This window comes from Polistes canadensis, unplaced genomic scaffold (assembly GCF_001313835.1).
Source record: "Polistes canadensis isolate GaletaPanama2010 unplaced genomic scaffold, ASM131383v1 scaffold_78, whole genome shotgun sequence".
Taxonomy (NCBI): domain Eukaryota; kingdom Metazoa; phylum Arthropoda; class Insecta; order Hymenoptera; family Vespidae; genus Polistes; species Polistes canadensis.
In genome coordinates, this window is record NW_014569625.1 from 504,072 (window position 1) to 524,661 (window position 20,590).

At 37.6% G+C, this 20,590-nt stretch overlaps 1 protein-coding gene across 6 annotated transcripts; it reads left to right on the forward strand.

The window, feature by feature from the left end:
- Nucleotides 1-8,352: 8,352 nt before the first annotated feature.
- Nucleotides 8,353-17,909, forward strand: LOC106786614 (armadillo segment polarity protein). 6 transcript variants are annotated; one of them, XR_001381670.1, is made up of 11 exons: nucleotides 8,353-8,640; nucleotides 10,100-10,163; nucleotides 10,246-10,476; nucleotides 10,544-11,338; nucleotides 11,415-11,683; nucleotides 11,771-12,112; nucleotides 12,193-12,366; nucleotides 12,449-12,751; nucleotides 14,003-14,099; nucleotides 14,550-14,611; nucleotides 15,942-17,909. XR_001381670.1 is itself a non-coding variant. In XM_014748180.1 (10 exons), exons 2-10 carry the CDS (start codon nucleotides 10,127-10,129, stop codon nucleotides 16,124-16,126), a joined length of 2,433 nt encoding a protein of 810 aa, XP_014603666.1. In that variant the 5' UTR covers nucleotides 8,353-8,640; nucleotides 10,100-10,126; the 3' UTR covers nucleotides 16,127-17,909. The 6 variants fall into 6 exon arrangements, 4 of the variants coding, with proteins under 4 accessions (XP_014603666.1, XP_014603668.1, XP_014603669.1 ...); XR_001381671.1 differs by having other exon boundaries at nucleotides 14,553-14,611; XM_014748180.1 differs by lacking the exon at nucleotides 14,550-14,611.
- Nucleotides 17,910-20,590: the final 2,681 nt, after the last annotated feature.

Sequence of the window (20,590 nt, forward strand, 5' to 3'; positions counted from 1 at the left end):
AGACCAACCATCAATCTCGAAGACAGATCTCCGTGTTATACGAACGCGATGGAATCCTGGAACTAGCAGAAGCAATAGGACTAATGCTAATCTTCAATGAGTTATCGTTGATCGGTCTGTATTCAGGACAGGCCGTACCAATAATCTACGTTCCGCGTAATCAATTATCGACGTTATCGCGATAATTTATAATTAGTATCCTCGACATTGAATCCTCCTCTTCCCCTTCCCCCATCGGATTCGATCTGACGCATTTTATCGTCCTCGGAAGCGTTTTCTCTCTAACGCTTTCTTTGCAAAGATAATTTCGCACGTTTGTTCGCGCTCTCGATATTTACCGATTTTACTTCGCCTCTTGGCGATGACCACTTTATCACCTTGATCGAGAATGGTTTCTCCTCTCTTTCTCTCTTACTCTCACACAGACACACGGGTACGATAAAAGGAGAGACCATGTTCTGTGTCTCTTATTTGCGATAGCAAGCAAGGAATCTTCGTTTATCGAAATCGAAATCGAGCCAAGCCTCGGCAGTAATTTCTAACGTTTTATCGCTCATCGAACTTCATAGATTAGGATGGTTAGAAGACGCCCCGTAGAAATCGAATGCTACTTTCAAAGTCGATAATATATACCTGTATAGATATACAGGACTCCATTTTCCAGTAGTTTGTTCCAAAGCGTTTCTCCGCATCGTGATTCTCCCTTTTTTTTTTCAAATAAAAACTTTTCGATTTGGAAACAAAAAAAAATCGTAAAAAATAAGATACAATCGTTGCTCTTTTTTTGCATTTTTCTTATTTGTTCTTTTTTTCTAATTTTTAAAAAGTGATATCCTTAAAAACTAAATCTCCCGAGAATTTTTCCTGCACGTTGATAGAGTACGATGGTAATGGTTCACGGACGAATAGAGACGAGACAACAGAGTTGTAGTCATCTTTCCGTTCTTTCGTATTACTTTTCGCCGCCACAAAGAAGACCACGAAGGGGGTTGGAAAGGGAGGAAGAGAAAGAGAGAGAAAGAGAGAAAAAGAGAGAAAGAGGGTTGGGGAGAAACGACTCTCGAAGCGTATTCCGGTTCTCCGTATATTAAAGTCCCTTTACCGATATTGTCGCGCTATTACCTTTCAAATCATGCGCCAGCCAAGCAGACAGCAAAGGTTAGCAAAGAAATATCGATCGATCGAAGTACCTACTACCTACTCTACTCTACATACTATACATATAATATTCTACCATCCTAGAAAAGGAAAGAAAGAAAGAAGAAAAAAAATAACGCGCGAGCAAAAGTAGCATCTAAAAGATATAATTTTTTATTTTCCCTTATCTATTTATCGCGCGTCGGTATCATTTGCATTCGTTAAACGATGGCAAAAACTAACTGGAAACATTTCTCCGCGTGGTCTTGGACATTATTCGGTGAATTGAAAAACAAATATCAAAAGAATAAAATAAAACGTTTAACTTGCGTAACTCGTATCCATAGCCATGGCAAACAAGAACTTACCATCTTCGTTTTAGAGTGCAAATTCGCTCGCACGCAAATATTCGCGTTTGGTGTTTGGCGAAAAACAAATAAATACAAAATAAAAAGAGAGAAAACCGGTAAAGTTAAAACGTCGTCGTACTCGATTAAAGGAATAATCATCGTAGCCTTATCCCTCCAGCTTCCCTGACTGCTATCCAAAAGAAGTCCGCAAACGAACCGAGCCCGGAGGCATTTTAAATCCAGAACGACGAAACTAAGTCTCACTATCGACGTCGTTATTAGCATCGTTACTACCGACTCCCGATGGACCTCTTTCTCTTCCTCCCTGTCACCCTCACCACCTCTCACTCTCTCTCTCTCTCTTCCTCCCTCTTTTCGTATCAACCTCTCATACAAGAACGGTGCACACATCTGTCCGGGATACTATGAACCGTTATCGATTCTCGAATCCTCGGTAGCTGACGCGCTCAATCCTAAAGAGAAAGAGTGAGAGAGAGAGAGAAAATGAAAGAGGAGGATGAGTAGATCGGAGGAAGAGTATCAGGTTTCAGGAACGATCAAAGGAATCGGCACAGGACGAACGTCCATAATTTTAATACCGCTGCCATCGCTTCTGATTACCGTCCTGGATCCTTCTTTTATCTTTTTCTCTCTCTCTCTCTCTCTCTCTCTCTCTCTCTTTCTCTTTCTCTTTTATTTCTTACTCTTTCTTTCTTTGGAGATATACTTTAAGTACATCGCAAAGACATGGAAAGAGGAAAGAACTCAACTCAGCGGTATAAGAAGGAACGGTCGTCGAATCGTTGTCACGTAAGGACAAAATTATCGTTCCCTGATTGGCGCGTAATGCGTCCCGACAATTTCGCCGACTCGAAATCGTCTCGTCTTATTAAAATCGCCCAGTAGCACGGACAAGGACGATTATTCCATAGCCGATCGTAAAACCATCAGACGGGGACACCGCTAAGTTAATTTCTTCAGCGATCCTTGTTTTTCTTTGAACAAAATCGTCTTAGAAAACGTACGTGGGGGAAAGTACTTGATCGTTGTGCAATAATTTGGGGATCGTATATTACGAGGAATATTTTATTAATCATCTGCATGTAAAAAAAAAGTCGTGGGTATTTCGGAACAAATGCCGAACGGATGATGACGAACCGAGAAAAGAAGAGGGCCGAGTTCTTTAGAGTTCCTCCTACTTTCTTCTTCTTCTTCTTTTCGTTCTTAGGACCTTCTAGAAAGGTTCGGTGGTAGAGCGGAGGGAGGAGCGGAGATATGCAAACGTCTTGGCGGTAGACGGTCGACTATAACTCAGGCACACGTACGAGCGTGGACGTTTGCACACCGGTGCGGTACACTGAGGACACTATAAACCTCGATACCGGGCGAATAAAATCCCGGATTTACAGTCCTGATACCGAACGAGACGGTACTGTCCTGTCCCCGGACGGTCGGCGCTGTCCTGTTTGTCGCTGTCGCACGGTGTGGGTTGGCTCATCAGCGATGGCCACGTCCAGCAGTATCTTTTCCCTCGGAACCGAAGCTATGGGGACCAGCCAATCTCACAGGCACACGCATACAATCGAATTACTTCGCGGATCGAAACGTCCACACACACAGAACGTACAGTTGTGTGCTCGAGTGCGTGACTTTTGCGATACTTAGAGAGAAACCGCTCCCTCTTATCACCCTTCCCCCGTCCACATCCTGCACACCCTGCACTGTAGGACCTTGTTCGATACCATTTGAGGACCTCCAATAACCTATCCGAGTCATTCCGATAGCAGCTCCCACCCGCCCGCACCCACACATGTTACACGTTACACGTTACAACGGTGGAAGAGCCAGCTAGTGCAGGTGTGCTGCACAAAATCGTCTGATCGACGCTCGGAGTAGTCCGCGCTGATCTTGATGACCTTCACCGAGGCTCTCTCTTTCTCTCTTTCTCTTTCTTTCAATTCACAGAGGCACGCCTCCGACCGCGAATATCCTCCGCGATAATCGACAATCTACTCTCGAGTTGAATCCTAGACCTAATCCTTAGGAGAAATGACTATTCTCGATTACAAGCTCGAAACTCGCGATATCGAGTCAACGTTAAGATGCTAACCCTAATCTACTCTTATTTCTAATCTTTTCAAACTAGGAACTAGCAACGATTCCATTTTTAATTCGATCTCGTTACTTCGTACATATATACATAATATATAAGTAAATTTAATTCCGTGTTTTATCGAAACCGTGTCTTCTTTAACACGTTTCATGCAGGAATACATAATTTACACGACGCCTGGTTAAACTTTCTTTTGTTTTCCATTCTATTTGACAATCCAACACGTTTCGTAAATTCGTTTGTTTTGTTGAAAGGAACTATTTGGAATGATGAATCGGAGGTATATTTCGTTGTCCATGTCGCGACCCATATTCACCCTCCCTCGACATTAGCCACGAGACCACTCCATCAACAGCAACCAGACGACAAGTTTCGTGCTTCTCTTCTCTGTCCCTCTCTCTCTCTCTCTCTCTGTCTCTCTCTTTTACACATACACACATATTCTCTTTTTCTTATCACCCTTGGGACAAGAGAAAACGTCCTTTACACGACTCGGAATGTTCCTTTTCTAAAATATTCCCTGAACTACCTTTCTCATTTTCGTCTCCACCTACTAACATCTCCATTCGCGAGTAGTAACGCAGAAATGTTTTTGGAGATTCCGTTTTGAACGTAGAAAAAAAAAAAACAAAAAATAAAACACATAAAATAGTGAAAAGAAATGAGACGGATGAAGATCGAACGCGCGTGTTCATTCGTTGAAAGCGATTAGAAATGTAGTAGTCGATCGACGAAAGAAACATCTTTTTATACGTAACGCGTGAGTCTAGCAACCCCCCACGACAAACCCCGCGACAACCCTTGCGAATAAACTCGACAGTAAAAAGAAGAAAAGAAGAGAACGCACTACGAGACGATATTTTAATCGAAAGGGAATACTTAAAAGCCGAACGAGCTAGGCTCTGACGTTTTAATGTCAGCGATCGATCCACCGACGTGTCCAATAACTCTCTACAGAGGACGAGAGAGGGATAGTAGGGAGAATGTGAACGAGAGGGTCCGATACCCTAGTATTATGCGACGAGGGGCAGTAAATAAGGTACCTTCCTATTTTCTCTCTCTCTCTCTCTCTCATTCTTCCTTTCTTCTCCTTCTTATTCGTGGCGTAAACACGAAGCGTTGTAGAATACACGGGCATTAGGCGGAGGCAGATCCGTGCAGATTCTGAGAATGCATATAATTAAGCACGCTGCATCTCTTGTTGGTATATACACGTATAAATATGTGTAAATGTATACCTATGTTTGTCGTATACGCGAGTGCTTGAACAGAAACACACACACACACACATGTTAAAAACGAACGAGGTAGCCTTTGTATAGCGACTCGTTGGAAAGATAGCGACGCTCGTGTGTGCCTTATATAGATACGAGTAAATATATGCCTAGCCATCGTCGGTCCTCTTCTTCCTCTCTTTTCTCCCCTTGAACTCTTGCTCGCTCACCCCCGACCACCATCTTTCTCTCTCTCTCTCTCTCTCTCTCTCTCTCTTTCTCATCCCCGTTTGCCTCCCGTCGTTTCTCCACCTTTTCTTGCCCTACGTTCCACGGTGATCTATGTATCGGCTTGTGCCCGCCGAACCGGCCAACGTATGTCCGTACCCCTCGTGCGCGCTTACTTTATTATCGAGCCTCAAATGAGAATTTATGCAGACATAAACGCTCGTGTCAGCGGCGCTACGCGTAGGTGGGGAGACACAACGTTGAGGCAGGCATCTATCACCCTCACCCTCCCAAAACCCTCTCTCAAGATGTCCTCAGATACCTCATCCAAAACTTAACCACCCTACTATTTATTTCCCCTTCTTTCTTTATTTCTCTTATTCTCAATGTTTAACTCAACAATCTGAATGACATCGATTAGAAATTTTCTCTCCTCGTTTTCTTCCTTTGAGCTTTTGGCTAGGAAAAAGAAGAGTTCCTGAAATTCGAGCTGGGTTCCTCGATTTCGCTGGAGAACAAGACAACGCGTATCGTAATTCAGAGCACGTTCGATCCATTGAGATTAAGTTTCCGTTAGATCGATACAACCTTTTCCAACGTTGTCGATCGATTTCTCTGAGTAAAACTGAAACTTACACGTATTTAAATCTCCATTCGTAACGTTCACGCGAGAATGAGAGAGAGAGAGACAGCATACGTTAAATTATTTTCCATGTGGAGTTCTTTGGTCTCGGTTGCAACGAATACGTAGCGTAAAAGAACAAAAAAAAAGGAAAAATATCAAAGAGAATACGATGTCGTAGAAAGCGTACGATACTACGAGAATCTTCGACGTATGAAATTTAAAATTTTGTAAATGTCAACCTTTAACAATTCGAAGCAAAAGAGAGCAACGTTCTGAATATAGCGAAGCGTGGGACTAGATGGCCCAAGTTTAGACTCGTAAATAAATGTAAAATACGTGAGGATATCAACTCTGACTCACATTTGGATAAATAGCAGGACATTGGGGCGGGAGGAGGGGGAGGGGAAGAAAAAAGAAAGATAAGAAAAAGAAAAGAAATGTCATGCGAAAGAATATGCACTCTCTCTTTTTCTTATTCTCCCTCCCCCATCTCACCCTCTCACTCACTCACTCACTCACTCTCTCTCTCTCTCTCTTTCTCTGTTTCTTTCCGCTGTCATGAATCATCGTAAAAGTGTCCGCCCGCTCGATACATTTATACCGACTGGACCACGAGATGAAAGTAACAGCACTTGGATTTCAAACGTGACTACTCGTGTGTGTCTGTGTGCGTATGCATGTGCATGCATGCGTGTGTATGTTTGGATACGTGCATATGTACACTTTTGGAACGTCAAAAGTCCTTGTCATGGTTGTCAGACTGAAACGTTCCTACTCTCCATTGTCTCTTTTTCTTTTTCTTTTTTATAGTTCCTTTCTTTACGACGTAATTCATGTATATTAATTACGGCATAGAATTTTCACGAAATTGGAATTTTAAATGCAAGCCTCTACTCTCGATATTTAAAAATCAAATTGCTTTTAATGGATTCTACTCGAGCAAACGTTGACATTTCACTTGAATTGTAAAAATAAATTTTTTATCCTTTTTTGTTGTTTCAAATATATATATTTTTTTTGTTAGTCCATTTAGCGAATGAAATTAGATTTGTTTATTTGTTTTTTGAGATTCTCGTCGATTGGATCGCAAGTTTTGTTGGCATTAACTTGGATTAACGCGGAAGTCACCGTCATCACAAATCATTATTAGCATATTATCGACGACACTTATCAGGGTGGCGCACGAAGGTCTATCCCCTTTCTTTTCCTTCCTTTTTCTCTCGAATAGGAACCCGTTAATAAATCACAGATCGTCTTTCTAGGCGATCCGAGGTGATATTTCATTCGTTAACAGGCATATAATTACGGTCGTGCAAAGACTCGACTCGATCAAATATTTTTTTTGATTTTAACTCGAGTAAATATACGCACACGGTACTGCACCGACTATATACTACGATCCGACTTTGCTGCCGGAAAAGATTTGTTTTAAACCGCAAAAGAGAAAGATAGGTATAGGCGTAGTAGTATGAAGCAGGAGTGTCTACTTCACCGATATCATGCATCACCATCGCGAGTCTACCTTAGCGATGAATATTAACTCGATTCGTTTATTGTAAGACGCATCGGTGAATTTCCTGATCTCTTCTCTCTAGCACGATGATTTATTATACCGTTCAATGTTAAGAGGATTCTGTAGTACATGCAATTCCGATCGAAATCCAATATTGTTCTTCATCGGTAACATGAAATACGTATTTAAAAAATTAATCCGAATAATCGTCGAACGATAAAAGAAATTTTTATTCTCGTCGTGTAAAATCTAATGGGTCGGAGAAATAAAAAAGCTATTTCGAAAGTTCGTTAACAAAAAGGGCATGCGAACTTTTGAGAATAATCATCGTCCTTCGATCGATCCCTTTTAGCAGAGGAAATCATAAACGAGGAGATAATGTCGACACGAGTCTTGATACGTCGTCGTCGTCGTCGTCACCACCACTCTTGCGTTCCATTTCGCAGCGCCTGATGTACCTTTTTCCTTCGTTGCCAGTGCGAGATAGACGGGTTGCAGTTCCCTCAGGCGCCGCCGCCACCGCGCCGCATTTCGAAGATCAAAGCGATCTTAAGTACGGCTGCGGGTGCGCGCGAACGCGTTATCATCCGCGTCGCATAAATATTTAAAGCGCGTTTACTTTTGTATGCAAATCGCAACGGCGCGCGTCCTTCGGACGTATTAGTAAATCTCGTTTGTCAAACCGACCCACTTTTCTCCTTTTCCGAACGTTCGCCATTTTTCTTTTTTTATTCTACTTCTTCTTTCTTCCTTTCTTTCAAGCGAAACTTTCCGCAAAAGCGACTTACTCGGAAAGATTATCTCATCTTCGTAATCATCGGAAAACTATTTTTAGAAATTCATATATATATATATATATATATTCTTCTTGTCTTACAATCTTCGAGGAAAATCAATTTAAATAAAATTCTCAAATATATAGTTCTCGCATTTTTCACGAAATTGTATTTTACTTAGTCATTATTTTTTTTAGCCACTGCAGACCGTCGATAATCCCCTAAGGAATTTCGTATAACAGGGTGCAGTAAATGGTTTCTTTTCAACCAGCTTAGCATGAGAGAGAAAGAGAGAGAAAAGCTAGAAGTATTAGGATATGTGTTATAGAAGAAGTGGTAGGGATATAGCGAGCGTGCGTGCGACGCGCTAGTAGCGTCACTGCGCCCATGGTGACACGAATAGCGGCCGTCAGGTGGCACTTCGATCGATTAGTAGTGCGCGTCGCTTTCCGCCATCTTTAGTTGTCGGATCCGTGGCTGCTCCGAAAGTAGTGACAGAGTATTAGATAGATATCACGAAGATTTCTTTGGAATTTTAAGTAAGTGCGATTAGAGAGGAGAGGAGAAACTTGTGTTAAGGCAGGAGAGGAGGAGAGCCCGAGGCATTGAGTGAGTCAGCCGTTACATCGCCGGCTCGTATCGCAAAGTTTTACGGAATTGTACTCCGGTGAACCTTGCAGTACGGTAAGTGCATCATTCTTCTTCGTTGCTCGCCCAATGTGCTAGGAACGCTGATCGTTTGCGTTCCTTTATTTTTCATTTTTCTTTCTATCTATCGGAATAATAGACTAACAATTCAAATATCTCTAACAAGACTGGCTGTGTTTACGCTGGGTGTGTCAAAGTGTTCACCTCCCCTCTATCCTGTTTGCTCATTCTCTCTCTCTCTCTCTCTCTCTCTCACTTTCTGTATCAATTCTTCGCTCTATGTATATAGCTTTCTCCCTCCCTTCTCTCTCTCTCTCTCTCTTCAACTCTTGGTCTTCCGCCCGTATCGGTTCCCCCTTCCGTGAACCCTCGACCCATGTCCTCGCTCACCCTTCGTTGTCGTCCCACTCCTGCATAGTGGATTGTCAGAAAATGGTGATACATTGCATTCTCGGAGCCTTTGTTGTGTCGCTCACCCACGCGCGCTAGTTTTCATTTCATCGTATGTAGTAATATATATGTATATATATTATATATATATATTACATACTTAATAAAAATTCAGATTATTCTTCTATTTTATTTTTCTCGTTGCATACTCTTGCATTTTATTTCATTCTCTCAGTGCTTGGCTATTCTCCTCTCTCTCTCTCTCTCTCTCTCTCTCTCTCTCTCTCTCTCTCTCTTTTACTCTTTCGTTGTCCCCTCTGTTCGCCTCACTTCATCTCACCCACTTCAGCTCAGCTCGCATGTGCACGGGCGTCCGTAATAGGCGATTCCGTAACGGTGCAACGGCACGTAGTGTGCTGCTGTGTTCGATCGTGAACGAAAAAAAAGGGGGAAAAGCTCGTTTATAGGAGAGAGAAAGAGAGAGTGAGTTAGAAAGATAGAAGGTAGTTTGTGAGGTGAGGTGAGGTAAGCGGAAATTGTCGACGCACGTTCGAAGATAAAAACGGAAGCTGGGAGAAGACACCTCCGACGGAATGAATCTTTTGATTGTTTTCACATTCCATTGCGGAAGCATCTATCCATTTTCTTCTTCTTCTTTTATATATATATATATATATATATATCCTCTTCTTCTTTCTATTTCTATTTTTTATTGTCTTCTTTAACGTCGCGACGCGGTGCACTGACCGCTTACGCGCGTCTTAGATATGCAACTCATTGAAAATCATTTTTAAAAGAATTACTAATGTCACGATATTGTTTTTTTATTTCTTTCAAGTATGCATTCGCAAGATTTTCTTTTCTTTTATTTCTTTCCTTACTTTCCTCAGATACATTGTAAATATCACAAAGAGAACATTATAATAATCATGTCATTTCATTCATGGTATATTATTTATTTTGGAATTCGAGGACTGCATAGAAACGTGCTTTAATTTCATACGTCATTTAATTTCTGCATCGATACGTTATTTAGGATTCTTATTGTAATAGTATTAAATACTATGATTAATTTTTAGGTTATAATTCTGTTTCTGTTATTCAGGTGTGGATAGACTCACCTGCCGGAACCATGAGTTATCAAATGTCATCCAATCAATCAAGACCAAGTAAGAGTGTACAGTGTTTATTAATTATTTAGAAAAGTATTCCTGAGATTAAGTATTTAATGAATATTGTTTCGATTCGTAGTGTCCCATGGAAATTACCAGGGTCCGGGTGATCTACCCATGGGGTCGGCAAAAGAGCAGACACTGCTATGGCAACAGAATTCTTACATAGCAGACTCTGGTATCCATTCAGGGACGGTAACACAGGCACCATCTCTGTCCGGTAAGGAAGATGATGAAATGGAAGGAGATCCGTTGATGTTTGACTTAGATCAAGGATTTGCACAAGGATTTACTCAAGATCAAGTTGACGGTGAGCATTTATTAATATGAGAATATTAAGATTAGAAATAATACAAACTGCATTCTTATTTCTTCAGAAATGAATCAACAGTTGAGCCACACTCGATCTCAGAGAGTCCGGGCTGCCATGTTTCCAGAAACATTGGAAGAAGGTATAGAGATACCTTCTACTCAATTTGATCCGGCACAACCTACTGCTGTTCAGCGGTTGGCAGAACCGAGTCAAATGTTGAAACATGCAGTGGTCAATTTAATAAATTATCAAGACGATGCAGACCTAGCTACTAGAGCAATACCAGAATTAATAAAACTCTTAAATGACGAGGATCAAGTAGTGGTTTCTCAAGCAGCCATGATGGTCCATCAACTCTCGAAAAAGGAAGCATCTCGTCATGCAATTATGAACAGCTCTCAAATGGTGGCTGCTTTGGTGCGTGCTATTTCCAACAGCGATGATTTGGAATCGACAAAAGCAGCTGTTGGCACGTTGCACAATTTATCCCATCATAGACAAGGTCTTTTAGCCATATTCAAAAGTGGTGGTATTCCTGCACTTGTAAAGCTGTTAAGTTCTCCTATGGAATCCGTATTGTTCTATGCTATAACAACGTTACACAATTTGCTCCTTCATCAAGATGGCTCAAAAATGGCTGTACGACTGGCTGGTGGTTTACAGAAAATGGTTGCGCTACTTCAAAGAAACAATGTAAAATTTCTAGCTATAGTGACAGATTGTCTTCAAATACTTGCTTACGGTAATCAAGAGAGCAAATTGATCATACTCGCTTCTCAAGGACCGATAGAATTAGTACGCATTATGCGTTCCTATGATTATGAAAAATTATTATGGACAACGTCTAGAATTTTAAAAGGTAAACATTTTTTTAAATATCTTATTGTTATTCATTATTTTAACAAACGATCTAACTATTCTATTTGTTCGTGCAGTATTATCCGTATGTCCTAGTAATAAACCAGCGATCGTAGAAGCTGGTGGTATGCAAGCTTTAGCAATGCATCTTGGTAATCCGAGTCAAAGATTTGTACAGAATTGCTTATGGACATTACGAAATTTATCGGACGCCGGTACCAAAGTCGACGGACTCGAAGGATTACTTCAAAGTCTCGTACAAGTTCTTGGCTCAACGGATGTTAACGTTGTCACGTGTGCAGCAGGAATTTTATCCAATCTTACATGTAATAATCAACGGAACAAGGTAAATTATTCGAAATGTAATACTAAATATTAGTTCCAATAATCATGATGATATCAAAGACAATTGTAAAATCTTTTTCTTTATTAGGTTACAGTGTGTCAAGTAGGAGGCGTCGATGCTCTCGTCCGCACAATTATCAATGCCGGAGATCGCGAAGAAATAACCGAACCAGCTGTCTGCGCTTTACGTCATTTAACATCGCGCCATGGTGAAGCAGAAATGGCACAGAATTCAGTCCGTTTGAATTACGGGATTCAAATAATAGTCAAATTGCTAAATCCTCCTTCACGTTGGCCATTGGCGAAAGCAGTTATTGGTCTGATCCGTAATCTCGCCCTTTGTCCTGCGAATCACGGACCACTTCGGGATCACGGAGCGATTCATCATCTGGTTAGGCTTCTGATGCGCGCTTACCAGACAACACAACGGGTGAGTGTATGGAGAGAATAGGTCGCAGAACTTGATCTGCGTCAATGGCGAGTATACGTGCGTTTTATATCTATATACAGCAGAGAACGTCAGTGGCCATTACTGGTAATCAACAGGCACCAGCGACGTATGCGGATGGAGTTCGTATGGAGGAAATAGTCGAAGGCACTGTTGGAGCTCTTCACATTCTTGCAAGAGAATCACACAATAGGGTCATTATCCGATCGCAGAATGTTATTCCGATATTCGTGCAGGTAATTTATAAATATGTCTGATCCTTTCACAATATCTATTATCGTTAATCGAAATGATTTTTCTTTTGATTTTTATTTACAGCTATTATTCAATGAAATTGAAAATATTCAACGCGTCGCAGCTGGCGTGCTTTGCGAGCTTGCGGCTGATAAAGAAGGTGCTGAGATGATCGAACACGAAGGTGCGACAGCTGCCCTAACGGAATTGCTGCACTCTAGAAACGAAGGTGTTGCAACGTATGCAGCAGCCGTACTCTTCCGCATGAGCGAGGACAAACCTCAAGAATATAAGAAACGACTCTCCATGGAATTAACGAACTCCTTGTTACGCGAGGATACGAATTTATGGAACAATACTGATTTCGGCATGGGTCCAGATCTACAGGTAACGTGGAGAATACGAGAAATATTTTGAATGCATGAATTGCTTATGCCGTGGCTGAATTTATTTTCTTACAAACAATGTGCATTCTTATTTTATATTGATATTATTTAGCAGCGTGCACTGCTGAAAACAAACGCTAGATTTAGGATTAGATATAGATTTTTATATCAGCTCGTTATTATATAGAAAGATAAAAAGATATGGATAATTAACAGCATAGTTATCGTGCACAAATCGATAGAAATACGAATACATTGTATGAAGTAAATGAAGCCACGTTATTTATAGAAATTATCTTCGATGTTTTTATATCAATGCTAAATTTGATAAAACAATATCAATAGTATCAAATATGCTTGCTCATATATTAGCTTGTATTCGTGTTAGCATAGACAGGTAGTTTACGATTGTATCACTATTGCCCATTATCCAATTCGCATAACTAAAATTATATACGAACGCCGCATGGGGGGATTTATAACTTAATTCGTAATATCACTTTTCAATTACATTTATTTTGTTCTTCTAGCAATAAAATTGTCATTCCTTTTTTTACATTATTATTAACTATATATTGCTTTTCATCACTTCTAACTAAATGATTTATTTCCAAGTTTTAATAATAACGACAAGCTCATGCTTTTAGCTTATGATTTTTTTCGCATTACACGTTTCCAAATATGGCATTTTGCTAGTTCTTTTTATATTTATCATCTCCAGTATTATCAACTTTTCTGATAATATTATTACTATTAATAGCAAAAGAGAAAATAATCTATGTTGTACCTCAATGGAGGCAATGGAAAGCCAACGAATAATTATATAAAAAGAAAAGAAAAAGAATAAATTGACGAACCGTTCGAGTTCGACAATACAATCATCACACTTTGATGAAGATATTATAATAATAATGTGCATGGGAATGCGTTTTCTCCCCCGTTCGTGTTTTCGTCTCTGGGCTCAATGAAAATATCGGAAGAAATGGATACCCGAGAGTAATATACCCTCTTTCGAAGAACTCGAGTATACAAAAAAAATACTTTTTCATTATTTCGGAGATCATATTATTCATTTTCCAATATAACAAAAAAGCAAAAACAAACGTTTGCAATAAAACACGCGCGATATTGATCTAAATAGGCGAGTATTTTCCCCGTGTTTGTTTTATTTCTCGGGGAGTGAACTATGAAATGATGCTCCCCCCGATTAGAACGATATGTTTTGTGTTGACCTAAGCTACCTAATCTTCAGGACATGCTTGGCCCTGATCAAGGCTATGATGGTATGTATGGACAAGGACCTCCTAGCGTACACAGCAGCCATGGCGGCCGTGGTTATCAACCACAAGGTAAGTTACGTGTAATCGAATCATTCTGCCCATCGAATGCTTTTCATTCAAATGAATTCAATAAACTTTTAAAACAAAAAAAAAATATTCTACTCGAGCATAGTATTGAAAAAGTAAAGTTATTTGTGTATATGTCTATTTAAAAACCGAGTATACAACGTATACGTATTTGCTACGTTATTCTTGGGAAAGCTCAAGATGATTTTTATTAAAAAGTCATTGTATCGGATATATCGGAAAATAATTTTTTTTTTTTCTTTTTTTAAACGAACGAAATAGTATAGGTGAACTTTCACTTCTCTATTACGGTAATGTCTATTTTTGCATCCCAATAGCGTTCTATGGACAACTAATATTTAACGATTCCCTTTATTTTCTATTTTTCTATACTCGTAATAGGAATTTATACTTTCGATTTAAACGTAATGCATTTAATTGTTATTTTAACAGCAGCTTAACCCACGGAGTTTAATTAAAATACAGGCTATCAACCGTATCTCGCAGTAACATAGGTGACATTCAGCTCTCTTACGTATACTGTTCTTTGCTGTATTTTATTGATCGTTCGTTCTCATCGTTCGCTTTTTTTTTTTTAAAACTATTTTATTTTCTCTATCATTCTTTTTTCTATCTTTTATTTTATTCTTGTTTTGTTTTTCCTTTTATCATGCTTGTGTGTCCGTTAACTAACACCCCGTACGCTTATCCTCTTACACGTTGATTGGAAATTTTTATTTAGAGAGAAAGAAAAAAAGAAACAAGTTAAATAAAAAAAAAATATCATTGTCATGCTTTTCAATGTGCACGTGTTGGTTTATGTGGCGAATGTTCTAATTGTGTCACCCATAGTAAAATCTATTTCATCAATTTTAAATATATAAAAAAGAAAGCAAGTTTTAAAAGCGAGACAATATTTAGTGTTTCCATGATAATAATAATAATAACGAGTTCTTCCCCGTGCTCTGTGTGCATGCATTTTTATCTTATTTCTCTTACGTCATCTCTTACGTAATCCTCTATGTGCTTTTTGGAAGAAAGAACGGCGTGTATGGTACTCTATCAGGTACAGTGAGTTTTCTTTTTCAAATGACATACGTACAGTAGTAGACTTTGTATTTTATCTTTTCTTCTCTTTTTAACTTTAACTGTGTAACCTCTTTTACAAGATATTCGAGAGCTATAATTTTCCTTTCTTTTTCTTCTTCTTCTTCTTCTTCTTCTTCTTCTTCTTCTATTTTTTCTTCCTCTACTTTCTACTTCTACTTTTACTTCTAATTCTTCTCCTCCTCGTTTTGATCTCTATATATAAACTGTAAAACTACTCTACGAGGAGGAATATTCCAGTTGATTAATCGATCGTACAAAAGCATGCAATCAAGCGGTTTCAGCGTCGGATTGTAATTTGTCCTGGCTTTCATCTTTCCCCCTCTGTTTATTGAAGTCTGAAAAATCAATAGTCGTCCGCATTTAAGTGCGCATTTCTCTCTCTTCAGAAATCTTCTAAAATTCTCCAGATACGAGGATAAAATTAATTTTATTATCCTCATATATATTCGATATATATATATTATATTCCTTACGTCAAAGTTATATTTTCTTTAGTTACGAATTATAAAAGATTAAAACGAAATATAATATTAAACGCGTATTATTATTACTATTGGTAATGTAGTTTCTTTTTTTTTTTTTTGAGACCATAACGTAGAGTATAATTATTATTAAAACAGAATTCTTAAAAGAAAAAAAAAAAAAAGGAAAGGAAAGAATGAATAATAAAGTAATTCTGTAAAAAAGATAAAAGTAAAAGAACAAAAAACACATCAATTGTTTTTCGTATGACAGGTTATGACCAGATACCAGTAGATTCGATGCAAGGATTAGAAATAGGCGGAGGATCGACATACGGTGCAATGGACACTATGGATGTGGCGCACGAAGGTGACCTGAGTTTCGATCATTTGGAAGAACTTCCGGCGCCACCCCAGGATAATAATCAGGTTGCAGCTTGGTATGACACTGATCTTTGAATCCGTATCATCGCCCAATCTCTTCCGGGAGCTACGATTTCGTGAAAATTTTTCAAAGGGACAACAACCAACAAACAAACAAACAAAAATACGAAAAGGATAAAAAAAAAAAAAAATCATAGAGGATTTTGATACAAGACGTACGTTTTATCGGCATCGTCTGTGATTTTATTCTCACCCTGTGTATAATATCGATAGAATAATTATAATTTTCAACGAAATTCTTAAGCGTTTCGCGCGCGATACGAATGGTGTATACGAAAATTGAAAATATATCGATTAATATGCTGTCAATGTTAATTAACAAACAAAGAAGATAGTGTAACGCTCAAATATATATATATATATATATAAATATAAATATGTGTGTATATATATATGTATGTGGGTTGGAGATTCGTCATTGTTGCCGGCAGTCGATCGCACTCACGACCTGGAAAATTACAAGAAAAAATCAACAAAAAGAACATTTTCAATAAAAATGACACAAGGAAAAACTATTAAAGACATATCTAACCGCGAGAAATTCTCCGTGGATTTTTATCAATTATAAAAATAAATATAAAGAAGGAAAACAATCGAAGCATCGATTTTCTAACTTCCGTTTTACACATTGTCTTATTTATTTTATTTTTTTTTCTCTTTCTTTCTTTCTTTCTTTTTTTTTTTATGTAATCAATCGAAAAAGTTGTTAACTCCGTGTACCGTAGGAATAAGACGGTATTAAACGTTTAAAAAAAAAAAAATAAAAAAGGAAAAGAAAAGAAAAAAAAGGGACGGAAAGAAACAGGGTGAGAAATGGTTGGAGCAGGGATGAAAGATTGATGAAAAAAATATTATAATAATACTATTAATAACAATATTAATAATAATAATAATAATAAAAATAGAAACAAACAACGCGATTCATGAAAAAGAAGAAGGAGAAGATGGTTGATGATGATGATAACGACGTTAACGCATTTATATATCTCTGTAAGACAGTATTTTATTTAAAAAAAAAAAATCATTGTTCTCTCGTATCACGTGCATTAGTGTGTTTTCAGAAAAATACGATTCGACTAGGAAAAAAAAAAAAAGAAGAAGAAGTTAAGAAATAAAGAAAGCGAGTAATAGCACACAAAAATGATAAAAGAAAACGAACTTAAAAAAAGAAAAAAAAAAGAGAAAAGATAAGTATAAGAAGAAGAAGAAAAAAATGATGATGATCAGGATGATAAAGATAAAAGAAACTGTATTGCCTAATACTTATTAATCCCCCCGAAATATTCACTGTATCATATACTTCTTTCGAAAGTTGTGATTTGTAACCAAACTGCAAAATAACGACCTATTTATACCGCTATCCCCGAAATGGTAGTGTCAATCTCGTATTTTACAGGGTAGTTATACTTAATTTTTATTATTATCATTAAAGTAGATTCGCAATCGGAACTGAACTTATTACTATTGGCCATTGATAATCTTAGTCGATGGTCTCTGTAAAAATTCTTCCGATTGCTATCGATGTATTAGATTTAAGGAATGATAATTATGATGATGATTATGATTATGATGATGATGATGAAAAATAAAGTAAAATAACAAAAAAAAATGTGAGAGAGACAAAATGGGGAGATCAAGAGACACATAGATCGAGCGAAAGAGAGAGAGAGAGAGTGAGAGAGAGGGATGCAAAAAAAAAAGATAATGAGAGAGAGAGCAGGACACGTAATTCGTACACATCATGTATATGTATCGTTTAATTGTCCATACGAATAAACTGAACGATTAAGTACTCGAATTATATTTTCAATTTATTTATTTCAGGTACTTTTTAAAAAGAGAAAGAGCGAAAGAGAGAGAGAGAGAAAGAGAGGAATGATTTAGGAACAATTCAGAATATCCATTTGATTTGTCTCATCGGATGAACGAATAAGTATCGTGAAATTTCAGAATCAACACAACCAACCATTGTCAAAAGTGATATATTTTTTTGTTTGTTTTTTTTGCTATCGGTACGCGTCAAGCTACAATGATGCAATTGCAAGACATTGACTACACGATGCCGTTACGAAGTCCGTTCGTTGCAAAACCCTTGACTCGGTTCAACAACCATGGGATACGAATATAGCGCTTTGCTTGCTACTCCTGACTCCTAAGAATCGACTCTTAGAAATGTTATAATTTATAAATAGAACACGTGCAACGTGGAACGCTAATAAACCGTCTGCCATTGTCAGCTTGAGGTAACTGATTTATAGAAAGTTTATTTTTCTTCGATCTGTGTTAATAGAAAGTAAATGATTTTTCTTTTCTTTTCTTTTTTCTTCGAATGTTTAATCTGTCAGAAAAATATTGTCATAAATTCTTTATACTTGACGCGTTTATTTTTTTTCTTAAATAATTAATTATATTAGATTACACTGTCGAAAATTAAGATTTCTAATCTTTCAGATTCTCGTTTATATCAGCTCAAACGTTAGAAACATAATATTATACAATACTTTCTCTTATTGTCTCTTAATTAAAATTACAGTTATAATACTAAAAAAAAAAAAAAGAAGAAAAACAAGAAAATGAATAAAATCTTTGACCCATTCCTGTTTTCATTCTTCGTTTTTATAGTAGTCTGGAGTATAGGATTGCTCACCGTTAGTTCAAACTCTCCTCGACGATTTCGAAATATAAAGGGAGAGAGGTAGGGGAGGGGAGGGGGGGGGAGAGAGAGAAAAAAACGTGAAAGGAATGTATCTCTACACGTGGGGTAATGTTTTTAATGGCGTTTGAGAGCAAGCTTTCTTGGAAATTGAACTTACGACCGGGTCGTCGATCATACCGGTCCGATCTTAAACGCATGCGTTGTAAGTACTCACTATCTATGTTGAGTTAACCGTACACGTTGAAATCCGGAGAAATTCGTTCACCTTCTCAACGAAGAAGACGAAAACGATAACGACAACGACAATTACGAAGATACTTACGACGATTTCTATACGTTTCTTCAAACATGGCATATAGAAAGCTGTTTCGTCGAAGATGCAAGATGATAAACTGTAAACGAACTAATGTAAGTAAGTAAGTACTCTTTAGAGAACACTTGTTTAACAGGTTACGAAGAATCCTATACGGAAAATCTTAAACTAATGATACGCGAATACGAACGGTTCTATTTTTAATAGTATTAACTTTTAAAATATTTAACAGGCATATTTATTACACACCTAATCGAACAAACTTTTTAAGTAGAAATCAAAGAAAAATTAGATGAATCAATCCTCTGTATATTTATAGAAAAAAATATCTGGCGTAGTTTATAAGTATATAATGCACTTGTTCACCAATGTTCCATTCTCTCTTTTTCTCTCTCTCTCTCTCTCGATTCGTTTTTGTTGTTAACGATCAGAAGGGAACGTGCTTACCTCACGATTTCGAACGAGACTGTATATATATATATCGTTTCTTTCCTTTCCAGAAGACAACATTTCTCTTTCCTATTGAGAAATATCTTTTTCATCTTGTTAATTCCCTTTAAAATTGAATTGAAATCGTTAGAAAATAAAAAAAGAAAAACAAAAACAATCAGAGAAACTTTGATCCAATTTTGTAAATGAGGTGTTAACGTTTTTCCTAAAAGAAATCTTACTTTCACGTCAATTTTATCCGCGCATAAATGCATACATTTGTTTGGCAAAAAAATTCCTTGGAAAAATTTAATAAAATACATTTCTTTTTACCCCAGGAGAATAATATAATGATGTATCTCATTTCGATGACACAATTTAAATATACACTTATCAAAAAGATCACCACAGTTAACCGATTAAATGTATTACAAAACAAAAAATGCAAGCTCGCGTATAATTAAAATCATTACAAATAATTCCGTATTGGTTTTTCATTAATAAAAACAAAGCGATGAAAAAATGTTCTTTTAATAAATCATAAAATAAAAAATTGTCATTCTCAATCAATTAATTGGCACAATTTGGATATCATAGATAGCGTTCTAGTTAGAGTGTGGCAATGAGGAAGGAAGAGTATTTGTCAAATCATTAATCGAATAGAAGCCAATAGCATACATCAAGTAAGCTAGTAGCTGTGTTAAAGTGGTGCGTGTTTGTTCGTAAGAGAGTACACATTCGTGCGTATACCACGCGTCAGAATACTACTTCGCGTTTAGCATTAACGGTTGTTTCTTTTCACGCGACACAAGAGAAAGAGGCTTGCCTTGGTATACCCGAGGAAACTTCTTCCAGTGTCGGTACTGACTTTAAAAAGGAAAGAGATACAAACGTTTCCGGTCTTTGGGGAAGAGTGAACATCTGTTCTTTTCGTAGAACGTGCTATTTAGTATTCTTTCTTATCCACTTTCCTTAATTATTTCATATTTTTTCGGTGTAACGAAATATAATCGTCAATTCATAATCCACGTGGTTATTTTAATGTTAAGAATATTAAAGTGTGTGTGAGAAAGAGAAAGAG

Coding starts and splice junctions, on each gene's coding strand:
- LOC106786614 (XM_014748180.1), top strand. CDS start 10,127: ATGAGTTATCAAATGTCATCCAATCAATCAAGACCAA. Junction 10,164..10,245: donor ATCCAATCAATCAAGACCAA/GTAAGAGTGTAC, acceptor TTCGATTCGTAG/TGTCCCATGGAAATTACCAG. Junction 12,113..12,192: donor CTTACCAGACAACACAACGG/GTGAGTGTATGG, acceptor ATCTATATACAG/CAGAGAACGTCAGTGGCCAT.